General features: G+C 36.7%; 1 protein-coding gene across 11 annotated transcripts in view; it reads left to right on the top strand.

Moving 5' to 3' along the window:
• The window catches only part of WAC (WW domain containing adaptor with coiled-coil), a 90415-nt gene that overhangs the window by 47927 nt on the left and 23919 nt on the right, over positions 1-18569 (top strand). For 8 of the 11 annotated variants that reach the window (XR_002524213.2, XM_003903501.5, XM_003903502.4 and 5 more), the window contains 4 exons: positions 2856-2962; positions 9226-9341; positions 10208-10320; positions 15315-15623. Coding sequence is in view for 10 of the 11 variants with exons in the window: in XM_003903501.5 (XP_003903550.1) it covers positions 2856-2962; positions 9226-9341; positions 10208-10320; positions 15315-15623 (645 nt within the window). In the remaining variant the exon portion in view is untranslated. The remainder of the gene's footprint in view (positions 1-2855; positions 2963-9225; positions 9342-10207; positions 10321-15314; positions 15624-18569) is intronic. The other 3 variants (XM_003903503.4, XM_017962636.3, XM_009214177.3) reach the window with 1 other exon arrangement.

Below are 18569 nucleotides of genomic sequence, written 5' to 3'. Positions count from 1 at the left end.
TTACTAAGCATTTTGGGATCCTAAAACCATTTGTGAGGTTTGGTGAGTCTCTCAGACTCTCAGGACTCAACATAGTCATTATTATGACTGTGACTTACTACAGTGGACAGGTGCAAAGAGAAAAGGCACACGGGGCAAAATCTGAAGGAATCCAGGTGTAAGCTTCCAAGAATTCTTGCCTAAGAGAGTGATACAGGATGCACTTAATTCCTCCAGCAACAAATTGACACACTTGTGGAATGTTGTCTACCAGGGACGCTCACTAGAGATTTAGTGTGCACCGCTTTTACTGGATTTGGTGAGTTATATATGTACTCTTTGCCTTGCATGTACCAAAATTTCAGACTGCAGTAGGAAAGCAGCTATTCAGTACAAAACATACTATATACCCAAACAGCTTAGGTACAATGAACAATTCTTTTTTTTTTTTTTCCTTTGAAGACAGGTTCTCATTATGTCACCCAGGCTGGTCTTGAATTCCTGGACTCAAGGGATTCCCCTGCCTCTGCCTAGTCTGAGACTACAGGTGCAAGCCACTGTGCTTGGCCTCAGTGAGCACCTCTTTCACCTCTTTATCAGTTACGGTTGTGAGATCCCTCCGGAAATTTAGCTTCCCACATGTCTGTCAAGGGCCAGCTGTGCCAGAAAGCCTTTCTAAAGATAGCAGTCTCTGGGCTTCTGCTAACTTTTCCTGCATACTCAGTCTTTTTTTTTTTTTCCCCCTTTTTCTTTTCTTTTCTTTTTTTTTTTGAGACAGAGTCTTGCTCTGTCGCCCAGGCTGGAGTGCAGTGGCACGATCTCAGCTCACTGCAACCTACTCCCCAGGTTCAAGTGATTCTCCTGCCTCAGCCTGCCAAGTAGCTGGGACTGCAGGCACATAACCACCACGTCCAGCTAACTTGTGTATTTTTAGTAGAGATGGGGTTTTACCATGTTGGTCAGGCTGGTCTCGAAATTCCTGGACCTCAGGTAATCCACCCACCTCGGCCTCCCAAAGTGTTCACCTTATTTTTGACTGATTTCTTCTTGATTGTGTTCATTCTTAGAGCTTTTTTTTTTTTTTTTTTTTTGAGATGGAGTCTCGCTCTGTCGCCCAGGCTGGAGTGCAGTGGCCGGATCTCAGCTCACTGCAAGCTCCGCCTCCCGGGTTCACGCCATTCTCCGGCCTCAGCCTCCCGAGTAGCTGGGACTACAGGCACCCGCCACCTCGCCCGGCTAGTTTTTTGTATTTCTTAATAGAGACGGGGTTTCACCGTGTTAGCCAGGATGGTCTCGATCTCCTGACCTCATGATCCGCCCGTCTCGGCCTCCCAAAGTGCTGGGATTACAGGCTTGAGCCACCGCGCCCGGCTCTTAGAGCTTTTATTGAGGATTTATTTCTTGCTTCCTGTTATTACAAGGGGGTTTTAGGGTGTTCTCTCTATATAAATATAATACTATACAGCAAGATAAATCAAAATAAGTAGAAGAACCCATCAGGCGTCTCAAGCATCAGGCTTCTTAGGAAATGTCCTCTGTCATACCACCTACGTTGTTCTTAAGTAACCATTGTAGTTAGGTAATTCTCTTTGATAGTTTGTGACATAACTAGCTTTCTTGGGTCTTTGAATCTGCTTGTAGTTTCCATTGTAAGCAGACCCTTATCTGAGGGTAAATCTTGGCCATTGCCTTTTTTCCTTCCATACTCTTACTTCATCCATGAACTTTTAGTGCTTGCTGCTTACACACAAAGCAGTTAGTCCCTCTCCTACCTTTGACCTGTAACAGAAAACACTTCCAAATCCACATCTACTTAAACCTTTTCTTCTGAATTCCTAGTTCTATATTAATCTGTGGACCATTTTCACTTGCATATCTAAAACCTTATAGTCATCATCTATCTGAGTTCACCTTTGCTCTTACCATTTAGTTGTTTCTATTGATGGAAATAATATTCCTAACTCATTTCTACATTTATCCACCCTGGTTCTCACTAATAATTCCTGGACCACTGGAGCATTTAAATTGCTCTCTGCACTTTTCGTTTTTGTTCATAATAGTGTAGCCTCCATGCCACTCCCAGATCACTTATTAAAAAAAAAATACCAGTTCGATTATGTTACTTTGTTGCTGAAAAATCTAGAATTATGTGGAATGAAATTGAAATACTAACATTAGACTTCTGTGGTGAACCTTTTTTGTGTCATTCGTCAAAGTGTTTTTGCAAGTCTGGATTTTTACACCCTGGTTTTTCTTAAAGCAAGAGAAACTTTTTTCTCTGGTCACTGGCATATACAGATTTTCATAAAACCTGAGTTACTCTTAAGCAATTTTTAGATAGAGTTGGACCTGTTAGGAAAAGACTCTTGATCATCTTATAAGTGAGCACCTTCCCTAAGACTCTTTAACTTCTTGAAAAAAGTTGATGCTGTTTTATTTGAAAAATTGGCAAAGCTATTAAAAGGCAAATAGAGGAAACTATTAAGAAATTGAAATACAGTTGCAAAAACATACTGATAACAGTGACTTTTAGTTCTGTATCATTTGAGTTCTTGTGCCTTTTTTCTGAGCACGTTGTACTTCTATTTTTCTCCAATAAAACTTTAAGAAAACCCAGAAGTTGCTACAAATGATAAAGATAAGGTTTTGTTTCTCTCAAAAAGGTTTTGTTATATGCTGTTGTTCCAGGGCATATAAAGCCACTTCTTTAGTAGGTTCACAGATACTTTATATACTATAAAAAGTATGACTATGTATATATTCCTAATGCTTATGTAAGATGTTCATTTAGAGATATACAATAATGTATGATAGAGAACAGTTTAAACATTAAATACAGTTTACTTGTAATTCACTGTATTCTTTATTTTCTTAAGGGACCAGTTACTCTCCACAAGAAAATTCACACAACCACAGTGCTCTTCATAGTTCAAATTCACATTCTTCTAATCCAAGCAATAACCCAAGCAAAACTTCAGATGCAGTAAGTATTATAAACATGTCCAATATTTTTTCTTTGGAATTTATTGCAAAAAAAACAAAAACAAAAAACAAAACCCATGGGAAGTCTTGTAAAATCTAATGTCTTAAAAAAAGTTTGAATCACAGTCTTAATGTGTTTACTTGATATCATTATCCTATTTTAAACCAATGAACCAGTCTTTTTAATGGAACTGAGCGTTGTGAGAAGCTAGTATCTTTGGTATTACTTAATTAGGATTCCTGTACAAAGCAATGTTTTTCCATTGTGATATCTGAGATAAAAATAACTTCAGGCTGAAACTTCTTATAAAGTGGTCTAACTTAAGCTTTCTTTCCATAGTGTGTAAACTCCTTATAGGATATATTTATTATCTACTGTGTCTTACACACTCTCCCAGACACTAGGGATATACAGTTACCTGTCCACAAGGGCGTGAAACCCAATGAGGGATTTTAAATACTTTCAGAAGTTTAGGTTAATGACATTAACTTATTTTGAATTTTTTAAGTCATAGGTTTCAATGAAATTTTTAATTCACCATAGAATAAGGTTTTAATTCACCAGGCATATGCTAAGCTGAATGTATTATAGAATGTGGCCCGTCTTAAAGGAAATTTGGGACCTGCGGTAGAGACAGAAAAGTAAACAACAGTGCCTGTTAAAGTTGCTTTGGGGTGGCACTCAACACAGGACTCCCAGCTTGGGTGAGGAAGATAGTAAACTATAACTAATGCTTCCCAACAGTCTGACTATAACTTAGGCAGTAAACGAGCTCTGGAATTCATAGCATACAAAGGAATAGAGCTCCTAACGATGTAGAAGTGTAAAATAGTGTAGCACATTTAGAGAAATGCTGGGATTTTGACGGTGTGGGAAAATGGCAGGAGCTAAATTTACAGAGGTAAGTGGGAGGCATATCATGAGAAGTTCTATGTCATGCCAAGGAATATTAATTAGACATGTATAAGGCAGTGGAGAGGTATTGAAGGATATTATCAGTAAAATAAGATCATATTTGCAATTTAAAAAATTATCTCCGGTAACAGTGTGGAAAATACATGATAGGGAAAGAACAAACAATGAGAAGGCCGTCAGAGGTGTAGGTTGAGTCCAACAGATTTTGCTTTGAGTATTTGAGTGATCATCGTGTCTTAATTGATGTTGAAAAACCTTCAGATTTTTTGTTTCTTTTTGAAGCAGTGTGAATAGTACATTTCCATAGAAAATTGAGACATTAGGATAATATTTGGATAAAAATAGATAGTATTAGTGTTCATTTAGAAAATTATACTGTTGGCCAGGCACTTCACTAGTGGCCAGGCACGGTGGCTCACTCCTGTAATCCCAGCACTTGGGAGGCCAAGGCGGGTGGATCACTTGAGGTCAGCAGTTCAAGACTAGCCTGGCCAACCTGGTGAAACCCCGTCTCTACTATAATTACAACAATTATCCTGGTGTGGTGGCAAGCACCTGGAATCCCAGCTACTTGGGAGGCTGAGGCAGGAGAATTACTTGAACCTGGGAGGCGGAGGTTGCAGTGAGCCAAGATCACGCCATTGCATTCCAGCCTGGGCGACAGAACAAAACTCTGTCTCAAAAAAGAAAGGAAAATCATGTTGTTGTAACACAGAATTAAATATATGGGATTGGTTAAGCAGATACTGAAAAAAAAGGAGGAACCCTGAGGTAACACATACAGTAATCACCACTCAGGGCTATGGAACAACAGGATGAATTTGGGGTTTTAGAACCTAATAGTCTAGAGGAGGAGCCCCACAGAGCTCGTGGTAATACCTCTGAGGGTATGGTGAAGCTAGTTCTAGTGGTGGGATGGTAGTCCAGTGCTGGTAACAACTGTGGCTGATCCTTTCTCCTACCTTTCATTCATCTAATTAATGCTTCTAACAGGAAGGAAGCCACCTGGCTAAATAGAGAGTAATTTGCACTGTCCCAGCCCTAGCATCACAGAGCGGACTATCCTAGGGGGTGGGATTGAGACTGAGAAAACAGTCTTGCTAAGTACTTCATGCATACTATCGTCAAACTATTTGTGATGAGGCATTTCCTTTTTCCTTTTTTTTTTTCTTCAAGTAGGGAAGGGAGGATTAGGCTGAGTGGGGAGAAAGGGGAGCAAATCATTTTCAGTGAGATGTATATTCAGGATTTTAGAATGAATCTGCCTGTTTTCCTGGAAAACATTCTATTAATTTACGAAGTAACACCTGAAGTTCCACTTGTCATTGACAGTTTAGGTTTGCTATTTGTCTACTCTTACTGCAGCAGCCCTTGTGGGCATTGTTTTTTTCGTAAAACACAAATGCAAACAAAACAAACACCTCATTCAGGGAAGACAGATTTTGATTATTTGGATTTTAGAGCAGTGGGTTTAACCCAGTGAAATCAGAAAGAATAAATAGTGGGCATCAGAGAAGCTTGAATGATTCAAATCATAAGGGTGTCAGGGAACTTAATTATGTGAGTGAAAGTTGAAGACCATTACTAGAACAGATATGTTTTGTGTTTCTGGAATCCGGGTTTTGGTTTCTGTTGATTTCACCTGTAGGTACATAATTAACTTATAAGTAGTAGTCTTTTGTATTATAATGTACCTAGTGGAAATGACACAAACAGCCCTTACAGACTGTAAATTTAATCTTACTTGAAAAGTTGGCTTTAGAGTTATCTACACAGATACTTGGGTATGTGGGTGATTTTTTTTTTTAAATCAAGTTAACTATTAAAAGCCCAGTTGAAATTATCTTTTATTTTCAGTATCAGATTAAGGCGTTGACATTTAATGTACTTCCTGCTAAGTCCTATGACAAACATTTATTGTGGGGTGTTTACCACAGAGCCTGACTTCTGGTAAAGATCAGGAAAAGATTGGTGAATGCCTCCTTCACAATAAAAATTATGGAAATGTTGTTGCAGTGGCTCACAGCTGTAATCCCAGCACTTTGGAATGCCAAAGCAGGAGCGTCACTGGAGGCTTGGAGTTTAAAACCAGCCTGGGCAACATAGGAAGCTCCTGTCTCTTAAAAAAAAAAAAAAAAAAATTAGCTAAGTGTGGTGGTGTGTTCCTGTGGTCCCAACTACTTGGAAGGCTGAAGCAAAGCATTGCTTGAGCCCAGAAGGTTGAGGCTGCTGCAGTGAGCTATGATTGCACCACTGCACTTCCAGCCTGGCCGACAGCAAGACCCTGTCTCAAAAAAAAAAAAAAAAAAAGGTAAAATAAAAAATCATGGTATGACTTGTAGACCAAATTAGTCGTGCATATTTGATTTTTTCAAAGGGGGCTCTGAATTGCTGAAAAAATATTGCTTATTTTTATTTAAAAACACTGTAATTGAGATTTTCCCTTCTAAATACTCTATGCCAATTTTAATTTGCCGAGATGTGCTTAAGTTCAATCCTGTATGAGTTTGCATTCCTATTCCAGCTCCTTTTGTTATCAACTAAGTATCATCTGCATACTTTGAAGCTTTTGAGTCTTTAGCCAGGAGAGGTGCTTGTCCCTTGTAGTCCTGGCTACTCGGGAGACTGAGGAGGGAAGATCACTTGAGCCCAGGAGTTAAAAACCAGCCTGGGCAGAGTATAGCAAGACCTCATCTTGGGGAAAAACAGAAAGAAAAAGTTTGAGTCTCATCAATATCTACCATATTAAAAATTAAAACTGTGAAATTTTAATATTTCATTTAAAATATCAATTGTAAACCCATTATATGGTAACATATGTAACATCTTTATGAAAAGTAACTAATTTTTAAAAAAATAGATATTGAACATCTTGGTAATATTTGACTTAATAGAAAAAGACACTTAGAATTTCATAACTTCCTATCTGCTGCTTCATTCAATCTGTTGTGATACATCCAGTGTTTTGTTGAGCCTCTGGGTAAACTTCACTGTATGCTTGTGATAAAACGAGGAAGAAAAAAATCATGTTAGTATTATTATGAAAATAGTTTTGGTCTTGTGAAAGGGTCTTGGGGTTCCCCAAGGTTTCCTGGATAACACTTGGAGAGCTGCTTTAGAGCGTATGTTGGCAACCATCCCAGGCCAAATCTAGAAAACTTTAAATGTTTGCAGGCCTTTTGTTTAAGTTTTCAATGTTAGATATTCTTTTTGTAAAGTTAAGAAATTTGACACCTGCTGTTGCACATCAGCATTGTAAAAGTTATCCCATAATTTGAAGGGTTTCTTTTTCCTTAACCCCTTGAGGATGGCAGTGGGGTGGAGAAAATAAAGTTGTTGATATGTGATTGTATGCTTTACCCTGGAATTTTGTTAAGTGTAAGACATCAGCTTGAACTAATGTACAATTTGATAGGCAAAATCAATGTAGCGTGGTAGACCAGTGCTCTGATTGTGAACTTTCTGTCCTGGAGGTTGTGCCAGAATGTTAATCACTTAAATACAATGTTTAGTTCAGCTGACTTTTTTTTTTTTTTTCCTTAAAGCACAACTTCTGTGAAAGAAACAGTATGTTTATATATTCAAATGCAAACTCCTTATTTCCTCCAGGATAAGTTGGCAAACCATCACTTGGAAGAGCACTGGCCTAGACCATGCTGACCTCTGGTGTCCTCTGTCCACTAGTCTCAAATCTCATTGTACCTCTTCAATCCAGTAATTCCACATAACCACTTGGCAAGCAAACCAAATCTTCCAGATAACATCCGTAGAAGGGATCAGTTGCATAATAATTTATGTATAGGGAAGAGGGGGTGGTAGAGAAGAACTTTCTGAATTTGGCCCTTTGTGATTGGGTTCCTAAAGCTTGATTGTAGGCTTCTGGAAGCTAGTGGGATTGAGAATTAACTCTCCACTGCTTTTTGAGGTGTGGGGGTACAGGGCTGCTTTGCCACCCTCATTATTTTGAGATGTAAACGTGAGCATATAAATATATGACAGAGTCTGTGATCTTTTTCCAACTGCCTTGAGAATTATTAGGGGAATTTCCAGAATTTGGTGTTAATTTAGTGGAAATAATAGGCCTTTGGAAACCAGAGTCTTTTGTCCTTTGATAAATCACTATTTTTGTGAGCTGTAGACAGCTCTTAAGTCTGTATGTTGTCTCAGCTTGTTTCCTAGTTGTTAAAATTAAAGCTGGGCCAAGGGTAAGGCAGTGAATAAGACTTTGTTTCCTCAGGCTTGAAAATTGTATCACAATACAGTGAACCTGGAAGGATAGGCTATGATAGTATAGTACATTATTTCATTTACTTTTTTCAAGTGGTTTAATATTTTTAAATTTTTTTTTATTTTTCTAAATTGACAGTTGTACATATTTATGGGATATATGGTGATGTTTCGATACATTCAGTATATTTAATAATGTTCAAATCAGTAATTTGTGTGTCTGTCATCTCCAACATTTGTGTTGGGAACACTCAAAATCCTCTTTTCTAGCTATTTGACAAAATATAATCAATGTTGTTTCAGTAAGCTCCTTTGAAAAACTAATTAAGGAATTCAACCAAGGTACTTGAGATTCTACCAGATTTCCTGGGGCCAATCAGAAACTTAACTAATCTTTGTGAGATTCTTTTCATGGAAACTGGGCCTTTCTGATCTTTCTAATTTCATTATGATGTTACATTGCCTGTAAAAATACCTGGAAGAGACTGTATCTGAGAATGTTTGAAAGACCATTTTTAGTTATGGGAATATGAGTGATACTGCTAATCCTGTATATCACATGAGAACAAGATTTTAGTTATGTGTACTTGATCCATCTTGTCGATTTTGAAGGTGAAACAAATTTATAGCATTTAATTAGCTTTCTGTTTATGTTTACATATTTTGGTTCCTTTTGTCACTGAGTAACAGTTAATACAGGCAAGATTGTTCTCTTTTATACCATATGTAATTACTATTGTGCCTTAGAATTTAGAACTGACGATCTCACGCCATCATCTAGTCTAGAGTGCATTCCTCACCCCCATGTTACTGGATTTCAACAGTTAAAATTGTGGGGGATTTTGTCATGCTTTCTAAAATCAAGGTGATGTTAATTTCACAGTTTTCTTTGTCTAACAATCTAATTTTTATGCTACTTAATTTTGGTATTTTATGAAGTTCTATTCTTTGAAGCCTTTCATAAACTAAGGTCTTATAAATACTTATGCAGATAATTGCATTCTAGTTCAGAGTACCTTTATCTCATAAGTGTTTTCCTGTATGTGTGCTTTGATGTTCTTGATATTTCATGTGATTACATAGTATTAACATTTTCTAATTGTAAAAAATATATTTTTAAGCCTTATGATTCTGCAGATGACTGGTCTGAGCATATTAGCTCTTCTGGGAAAAAGTACTACTACAATTGTCGAACAGAAGTTTCACAATGGGAAAAACCAAAAGAGTGGCTTGAAAGGTAATTAGCTTTTAATCTAATTAAACGTTATTTCTCTAGCTTGGTTCTACAGGTTAACATCTTACAGCATTAAACATTCTAATTTAGCTTTTTTATGGTGCTACCCATCTACACTTTTTAGTTGCAGTGGTTGGTTGCCCCATCATTTTTTCCATAATTTGTCTTTACTTTTAAAAACAAAAACCTGGCCGGGTGCAGTGGCTCGTGCCAGTAATCCCAGCACTTTGGGAGGCCAAGACTGGAGGATTGATTGAGCCCAGGAGTTTGAGGCCAGCCCTGGCAACATAGTGAGACCCTGTCTCTACAAAAAGTTAGCTGTGAGTGGTAGCATGCACTTGTAGTTCCAGCTACTGAGGAGGCTGAGGTGGGAGAATGGCTTCAGCCTAGGAGGCCACAGCTGCAGTGAGCCATGATGGTGCCACTGCACTCCAACCTGAGCAATAGAGCAAGATGCTATCTCCAAAAAAAAAGAAAAATTTTAGGACAGCTAGGCAGCTGTCCACAAAGGCCTTTTGAATAGTATAATTAATAAAATACTTACCTACATTTATGCATCTTTAATTTTGATGGAAATATTAATAGCTTAATAAGACCATAATGTTTCTTTCACATGTAGAATTAAAATTGATGAGCTTTGGTTATGGCGTTAGTAGTATAATTAATTGGTATAGTTTTGCCATTAGTGAGAAACATTAGTGTTTCTGTTTGCCACGTTCCATCTCCCACACCAGTTAAATTATGACCGTGTTCACTGCTTTTGTTTTTTATATAACCGTTTGTTAGGCATTTGGCCAGAGCTGTTTATTATGGAAACTCATGCCCTCGATGTAATTTTTATGTGTTTATCTTATTTTTTTTATTTTTAGAGAACAGAGACAAAAAGAAGCAAACAAGATGGCAGTCAACAGCTTCCCAAAAGATAGAGATTACAGAAGAGAGGTGATGCAAGCAACAGCCACTAGTGGGTTTGCCAGTGGAAGTAAGTATTAATTTTTTTTCTTTGAAATGTATGTTTGATTTATTCGTATTATTTATTTTTCAAATCTGTGTCCATCGCCATCTACATATGTAAATTAAAATAAATAGAAACATGCAGAGATTCTTTTACATTGGATTTATTATCCCCTACCTGCCACCATTTTGGTCCCTGAAAAGGGAAAAGATACATGGTAGAGTAGCATACGTATGTGTTTCCTGCTGTGCATTATGGCTATAATGGAGCTGAATTGCAAACAGTAGAATTTTGTTTTAGATTGGTTTCCCCTGATCCCCCCCAAACAGGAGCTTCCTCTCCCACCCTACCTGCCTGCCCTTTAGTTGTGTCCTATTAAACTGGACACAGATCTCATCAGGTTTTAGTCTAATAATTGAATCGTAGCCACACAAGTGACATCAGAGTAGCTACTGTTTTTTGTTTGTTTGTTTATGTTACCAGTGAGTAACTTGTTTATCCTTGTATTTAGAAACAAATTTCACCATGATCATAGATCTGTGTAACATCTCTAGTTTGAATTTGCACACAATTTAAAAATGTCTAATAGAAAACTTAAGCCTTTTTGTTCTAAGGTGGTCTTCATCTATAAATCAAACTGTGGGCATACTTCATTGTTCTCCTGAGGCCAGATTTTGTGCTAGTGGGACAATTTTGTATCCCATACATTTGTTTTGTAATTCATTCTCCAAATTTGAAGCTTTATTAAAGGTACTCTATTTCCACTGGCTTCCCTTACCTTGAATCAGATTTACTCCCGGTGCTGTGGCTCATGCCTGCTGCAATCCCAGCCCTTTGGGAGGCCGAGGCAGGAGGATGGCTTGAGGCCAAGAGTTTGAGACTGGCCTGTGCAACATGGCAAGACCCAGTGTCCACAGAATTAAAAATTAACCACTCAGCTGTAGTCCCAGCCACTTGGGAGGCTGAGGCAAGAAGATGACTTGAGCCTTGGAGTTTGGGTCTTCAGAGAGCTATGATCTTGCCACCTCACTCTAGCCTGGCAACAGAGTCAGACTATGTCTCAAAAAAAAAAAAAAAAAAAAAAAATTAAAAATATTTAACTGTCACGTAGACTTCTAGGATTCGTTTTGCAATTTTGGGAGGAATTTCAAGGTGATGTTTTCTGGGAATTCTTAAACTTCAGTGTTTCAGTTCTGCTCCTGTAACTCAAACCAAAATGTTGGGGGTGTGTTTGGTCTCAGAGGGATTATTGAGTTTTTGATGGGAGACAATATTTAAGATGAAACAGTAACAGATCTGCAGGATTAAGTGTGAAATAATAAATTTTTAAATCAGTGAAATCGTATATAATTTTTTAAATGATATAAAGTACTGAAGTTGGCATATTGAAGAACATTGAATTTTGAACATTGAATTTTGAGGTGGAAGAATTAGATTCTAGTCCCACTTCTTTTTATATCTTAATTAACTGACTTTTGTCAATTAAAAATGAGAGAGAGGTTTTCCTCTAGACATAAACAAGTTACACCCAGCTTGTGGGTTTTTTGAACATATTGCAGGGTAGGGGATGCATAGAAAATGAGTGACAGATGGCTGGGCGCGGTGGCTCACGCCTGTAATCCCAGCAATTTGGGAGGCCGAGGCAGGCGCATCACGAAGTCAAGAGATCGAGCCCATCCTGGCCAACATGGTGAAACCCCGTCTCTACTAAAATACAAAAATTAGCTGGGTGTGGTGGTGCGCCCTGTAATCCCAGCCACTCAGGAGGCTGAGTCAGGAGAATCGATTGAACCCAGGAGGCGGAGGTTGCTTTGAGCTGAGATTTCACCACTGTACTCCAGCTTGGGCGACAGAGCAAGACTCTTGAGTCTACAAAAAAAAAAAAGTATTAGATAAGTATAAAAATAGTAACTTGTTTTTCTTCATGATTTCAAAAGTATGCCATATTTGTAAATAATTAGGTAAAACGTTTAAATTCCATGACCCTGAAACATGCTGGAATATATACTTTTTTCTGTATGCTTATAAATGTGTATACAAATTACATATGTATGTATTTCAAAAATGGGATTCTATATTACTGTTTTTTACCTGTTATTCAGTAATGTATCAGGAATGTTTTTATGTCTGTTTATAATTCTGCATTTGTTATATTGATTGCATAGGTAAACTTTCATCAGTAAATAATCCCCTATCAATGAATACTGGGGAAGTTTTCAGCCTTTCCCTACTATAAACAAGATTATGATTCATATCTGCCCACTTGTCTGATTACTGCCTTCACTTAAATTCCTAGATAGGCAAATGATGAGTCATTGTGTCTGTGCTTGTGTTGAAATCTAGTCATGTTTCACACTTTTTTTGAGTTAGGTAGTGTTTGAGAAAGAACCTTAGCTGTGTTGCTTTTTTTAAAGATTGGTCAACTTAGTAATAAAGTCAATAAGCCATTCAAGTGTTTAACTTAGTCTATCAGAAACATGTTGGCAGAGTGTGAGTGTTCCCTTGTGTTGAGTATATTGGTATTTGTGTAGAGTGTGGCTTAAAGCTTGTTCTTGACTACCAATAAAAAAAACTTTAGGGGATGGCAGAGGGGGAAGGATTGGGAAGATTTTTACATGTAAAGAGATAAAGTAGGTTTTAATGAGGTTTTCGTTATTGTTTTTGTTTTTTTGCAATATATTAAGTGTTTGTAAAGCACTAAAATATTTTAACAAAGGCTGGGCATGGTGGCTCATGCCTGTAATCCCAGCACTTTGAGAGGCCGAGTCGGGTAGATCATCAGAGGTCGAGTTTGAGACCAGCCTGGCCGATGTGGCAAAACCCCGTCTGTACTAAAAATACAAAAATTAGCTGAGTATGGTGGTGCACACCTGTAATCCCAGCCACCTGGGAGGCTGAGGCAGGCAGAGATTTCAGTGAGGCGAGATTCGTGCTGTTGCACTACAGCCTGGGTGACAGAGTGAGACTGTCTCAAAAAAAAACAAAAAACATAAAATATTTTATCAAATGTTAATATTCTCCACAACCTGATGCTGAAAATTAGATGGATAAAATTTTTAATTTGCTATTAACTGCTACTAATTTTTATTTTTGCGAATCTGTGCTTTATATGTTGATGGCTCTATGTTTAGAGACACCTTTCTCAACAGAAGCACTAATGACGTTTTGGGTGAAGTAATTGTTTGTTATGGAAGGCTTTCCTGTTTTGTAGGTTATTGAACACCAAAACTGGCCTCTCCTCACTAGATGCCAGTAGCATACCTCCCCTCTCTCCAGTCAGGACAAACAAAGCACTGCGCTCTGGGAGGGTGGCAAATAGGCACTGCTTTAACTGTGTTTATTTAGAGTTGTAAGTATAGAAAGCTGTTACAGCTATAGCTTCCCCCGTTCCTGTAATGCTGCTGCCCTTTTTGCTTTTTAACTTAAAAATGTTAGAAGTATCATCCTTAATTTCCATTGGAGCACCTATGCTTGATACATTTTGACTAGCCCTATAGAACTGAAAGGAAGTTTTCTTGGTTGAGGAAATAAAAATTGTATACAGGGTTGGGCATGATATTATCCTATTATGTCTGTCCCTAAAGGTTTCTGTCTTAGTAGTATCCTCATTGCAGGTAGAAACTGTAGAATAAAATTTTTTAAATTTTATATTCATGCAAGTTGATAGCTTACTGATATATTACTGTCATACAACAGATGTTTGTATTCTGTTCATTTTTGTAGATTTTTATATTGTATCCTTTATAACACTAAATTTTATATATTAAGTCATTGTCAGAAGACCTTGTGCTTTGATGTGATTGTTTTTTTGGATGGTATTCTGGTACTTTTTGTTGTGGTGTACCATGTAGCGGTTGTGTACTGACAACTTTGAAACTGACTTCTAGTTTGAATGTTCCTCCTTCGTTGTTTTGTCTTGGTCTTTATAATTGGAGGAGCTGTGAATTGGAAAAAACAATGCAATAATCAACAGAGAGGGCATACTTTAGTAAAATTATTGTACATCACATGCTTGGATTTTAGGTCATTTCTCTCCTTGGAGGTTATTTCTCTCCTGGGAGGTTATTTTAGTTCTTTAGTTATTGTTGGGAATATTGTAATTTAGATTGAACACTTCGAATGAACTTTAACATGATCGTTGAAATTTTCCTTCTTTTGTACTATTTTGAGGAATCATGGTGTTAGAATTTAAATTGTTGATAGATTTTAAACTGTTTTCAGTATTTCTGAGCTTAAAGTATTTTTGTGGCTTTAAATTGAAAGAGGATTTGTTTTTAATACACCTAGCGATAAGTAGATTGTTCTGACTGTGCTGCGGGTGTTGGACTTCTATTTTCAAATAGCATTATGCATCATGATTTTATTACTAACTCTCTGGTTATTTGTAACATTACTAAAAATACTACAGATTGGTTTACTTACTGTATTCACAGTTCATCATAACTTCAGTCATCTTAAAATGATTTCATTTAAGCCTTCGTATAAACTGCTTTAGAGGCAACTAATTAGCTAATGTAGTATTTAGAAAGACCAGGCTAATAAAGCCTAATATTCCTTTGCAGTCGAACCACTGTGAATAATTCAGTTATTAAAATCTATGACCCATAGTGTAAAACAATGAAGCATTTATTTTTTCTGCTTTTAAAACAATTTAAAAATTTTTATGAGACGGTATTATAACTCCATATGTTGATTTTTGTTGTTGTTGTTGTTTTTTTTGGTATGTTTTGTTTGAACTACAGTGTGATTCTAAGGAATCCTTAAAAAATGTGTAGCCCCCTTGAAATATGAGTATAGATGAATATTTATAGTTGAGCAAAAACTCCTCTTCTTCCAGTATTGCATATTTACATGCCAGTGGTAAACTGCAGACACTAACTGGGTTTGCAGTTTTATAAAAGAATATGTAAGTACAAGTATGTTGCTGAATTAGCTGATGTTAAAGGTAGGATTCTAATGTAATCTTTTTTCTTCCCCCTTCTGTCATTCCAACATCTGTTTTTTCGAACTGTGAACTAAAGTGGAAGACAAGCATTCCAGTGATGCCAGTAGTTTGCTCCCACAGAATATTTTGTCTCAAACAAGCAGACACAATGACAGAGACTACAGACTGCCAAGAGCAGAGACTCACAGTAGTTCTACGCCAGTACAGCACCCCATCAAACCAGTGGTTCATCCAACTGCTACCCCAAGCACTGTTCCTTCTAGTCCATTTACGCTACAGTCTGATCACCAGCCAAAGAAATCATTTGATGCTAATGGAGCATCTACTTTATCAAAACTGCCTACACCCACATCTTCTGTCCCTGCACAGAAAACAGAAAGAAAAGGTATGCCATTATTACTAGATGCTGCACGTTGAACTATAGTTTCTAAGTTTCTTATATATTACATTATTTCCTTTGGCTTATAAGTCTCCGAATTATAAATTTTTTAAAAAGTCTTTTAGAATGTTTCTGTGTAGAGTTAGGTGTAGAGTTAGCAATATTTAGCTTTTTTCTTTAATTTATAATTATCCAGCCTCAGAACTGTTTCTTGCCTCTGGATTAAGTCAGGTGCTTAATGTGTAACAATAATGGTTTAAGTAATTTTTTAAAGTCAAATAACTGTCTCTTCAATTTTCTGTTTTTGTGATCATTGTCTTGACAGTTTATAAATTGTCTCAGTTTTCTCTTAATATGAATAGAGATATTTTAAAACTAATTCTGTATAACATTTCATTATTGGTTTCAATTTGCGATTAGAAAATTAAGTTGTGGGCCATAAGATAAGGAGTGTTAATGTCTGAATTGGACCTTAAGTCTGAGGAGTGGAAGTTAAACATTGCAACCCAAATTGTGTTTATCCAACTCAGTGTCAATAATCACAGCATGTTTAAAAAGTTACAGAAAAATTTTAAGAACAGCTACTTGGAAGGTGTGACACAACATAAGCAGTGTGATGAAATTTGCATAGACCATTCACAGTCCGAAACTTGTACTTCATAGTATGTTTTAAGAGTCTAAGGAAATTAAAACGCAGTAAATAAATTGTCACAGGTAAATCCATTAGCAGACCATTAGTAAGTGTTGATGCACTTTTAAATGTCCTGTGGGTTTAGGAGAGGCTTGATACGTTAATTCACATTGATTTAATTTGTTGGCAAAGGGCTCAAATAGTTGAATTTCTTTTGTTTCTGATTTCCCCTCTCCTTGAACTACAGTGTGATTTTAAAGAATCCTAAAAAAGAACTTGTAGCCCCCTTAAAATCTACATTAATATAGATTAATATTTATAGTTGAGCAGAAACTAAACTATCAATACATGTTGTTTGAAATTTTCGTATATTACATGTTATATGTTTGTAATACATGCGTATGTACTATGCATGTTATTTGAATTTTCCTTGTTATTCAGCCATATACTTTATATATCATACAGTACATAATGTGTCAGATTAATGCTTGTTCCAGATGTCAAATTCGGTCAAGGTGGTTTGTACCAACATTTATAAATAACATGTCGGATTTACCCTGTGACAGAATTAAATTTGCAAAGAGAAATACTGAGAGATGAAATCTGAATTAATGCTATAGTTACTATATTTTCCAGAGGACATTTTGGTTTTTTAAGTTCCTATAATTTTGACAGTTTGCTCACAGAAAACTTTATTTTAAAAATCCTTGTCAGTTAGAATTCTGATGGCCCTTTGAAAGTATTTATCCCATGTCACCTTTGTACATTTAACACTTTTAAACTCCTTTTTGAAATTCTTCCTCTGGCTTCTGTGATACTACCCTCCTTCAGTTGCCTATTTCTGTTCCTTCCTGCTTGTTACATATCAGCATCTCAGCCTTTTTTTCTCTGTTTGGTTCTTTTTCTTGTTCACCATATTCCTTGGTAGTCATTTTGTTACTGTTATGACTACCAAATCTTTAGTTCTAGTTCAGACTTATATGTCTACGTGTAAACTCTCAGTATTTGTTACATATCCTCATATACAATGTGTCCCTAATTTCTCCCTTTCCCACAATTTATTCTTAGATTTGCAGTAATTGACAACACTGTTCTCCCTAACTTTGCCTTATTCTTAAACATTCTCACCCACCCACCCATTGACAAATCTTGGACTCTCTCTCTCAGCACTCATTGAAATTCAGATTCTCTCTTTTAATTGTAAAAATCTTTCGTGGAGATTTCACTTACTGAAATTCAGATCATCTCTCTCTGTTAATTTGTAAAAATCACTGTGTTGCTTAGACTGGTCTCAAACTTTTGGCCTCAAGCAGTCCTCTGGCCTTGGCCTCCCAACATGCTGGGATTACAGGTGCAAGCCACAGTGCCTGGCCAGGTTCTCTTGAAATAATCTGATTATCTTCTTACCCAGTCTATCCACTTAACAATGGCATCATTATACAATTTAAATTGAATTGTGTCAGCTCCTTGCTTAGAAACTTCTAGTGGTTTTTTAAACATCCAAATGATAAAGTCCATACTTAGTAAGATTATAGCAAGCACTTGACAGGATGGTTGCAGTCTGTTTTGCTAGCTTGATCTCCACCCATTTCACTCTTAATTCTCTAATTCATCTGTTGCAAACTTGGACATTTCTTAGGACTTGCCATTATCTTTCCTGTCCTGAGCTTTTGCTAAATAGAACATGTTCTTTCTTTGATTGCTGTCCTGTTGAATCCAGTACTCTATTGTTACAAAACTTAAACATTGTAATTTCAGTTTTTTCAATTAGATTATATCCCCTTTAGGGCTCAACATTATGTTTTACTGTATTTCATACTTTATTCGTCTTCTAACCCTTCCCTATGCAGTTTGATGCTAATTGTCTTATGTTCATTTTAGTTTATTCCTTAAAACAACACTGTGAGGGAAGGTGGTAATATCTCTGTCTTAGAAATGAAGAGCCTAAACATTACCCCAGTTCAAACATGTAGTGTTAGAGGCAGCTTCTCCACAACCCTGTTCTTTCCTCAAAACCAAATATAATGAAAGACTAACATACAGCACATCTATGTCAGTTCGGATGCTCGTAATGTAAAATTTCTGACAGAGTAGATTCGAGTTTAAATTTCACAAAGTGTGTTTGCTAATCACAAGCATTATGTGCCTAATTTATATGTAGTATTCTTAAACTTGTAGGAAGAAACTCGATTACCTACCATGGAATTATCTGTTTATATAGGGGAAATTGTGCAGCCTTTCCAAGTACTTCTCCTTGTATGTTAATTGAAGACTGTTACATCCTTAGATAAGTTTTGTAGCAACTGTAATCTTTACAGATT

This window comes from Papio anubis, chromosome 11 (assembly GCF_008728515.1).
Source record: "Papio anubis isolate 15944 chromosome 11, Panubis1.0, whole genome shotgun sequence".
NCBI lineage: Eukaryota > Metazoa > Chordata > Mammalia > Primates > Cercopithecidae > Papio > Papio anubis.
Note: the sequence above shows the minus strand (reverse complement) of the source record. Positions and strands in the feature narration are given on the sequence as shown.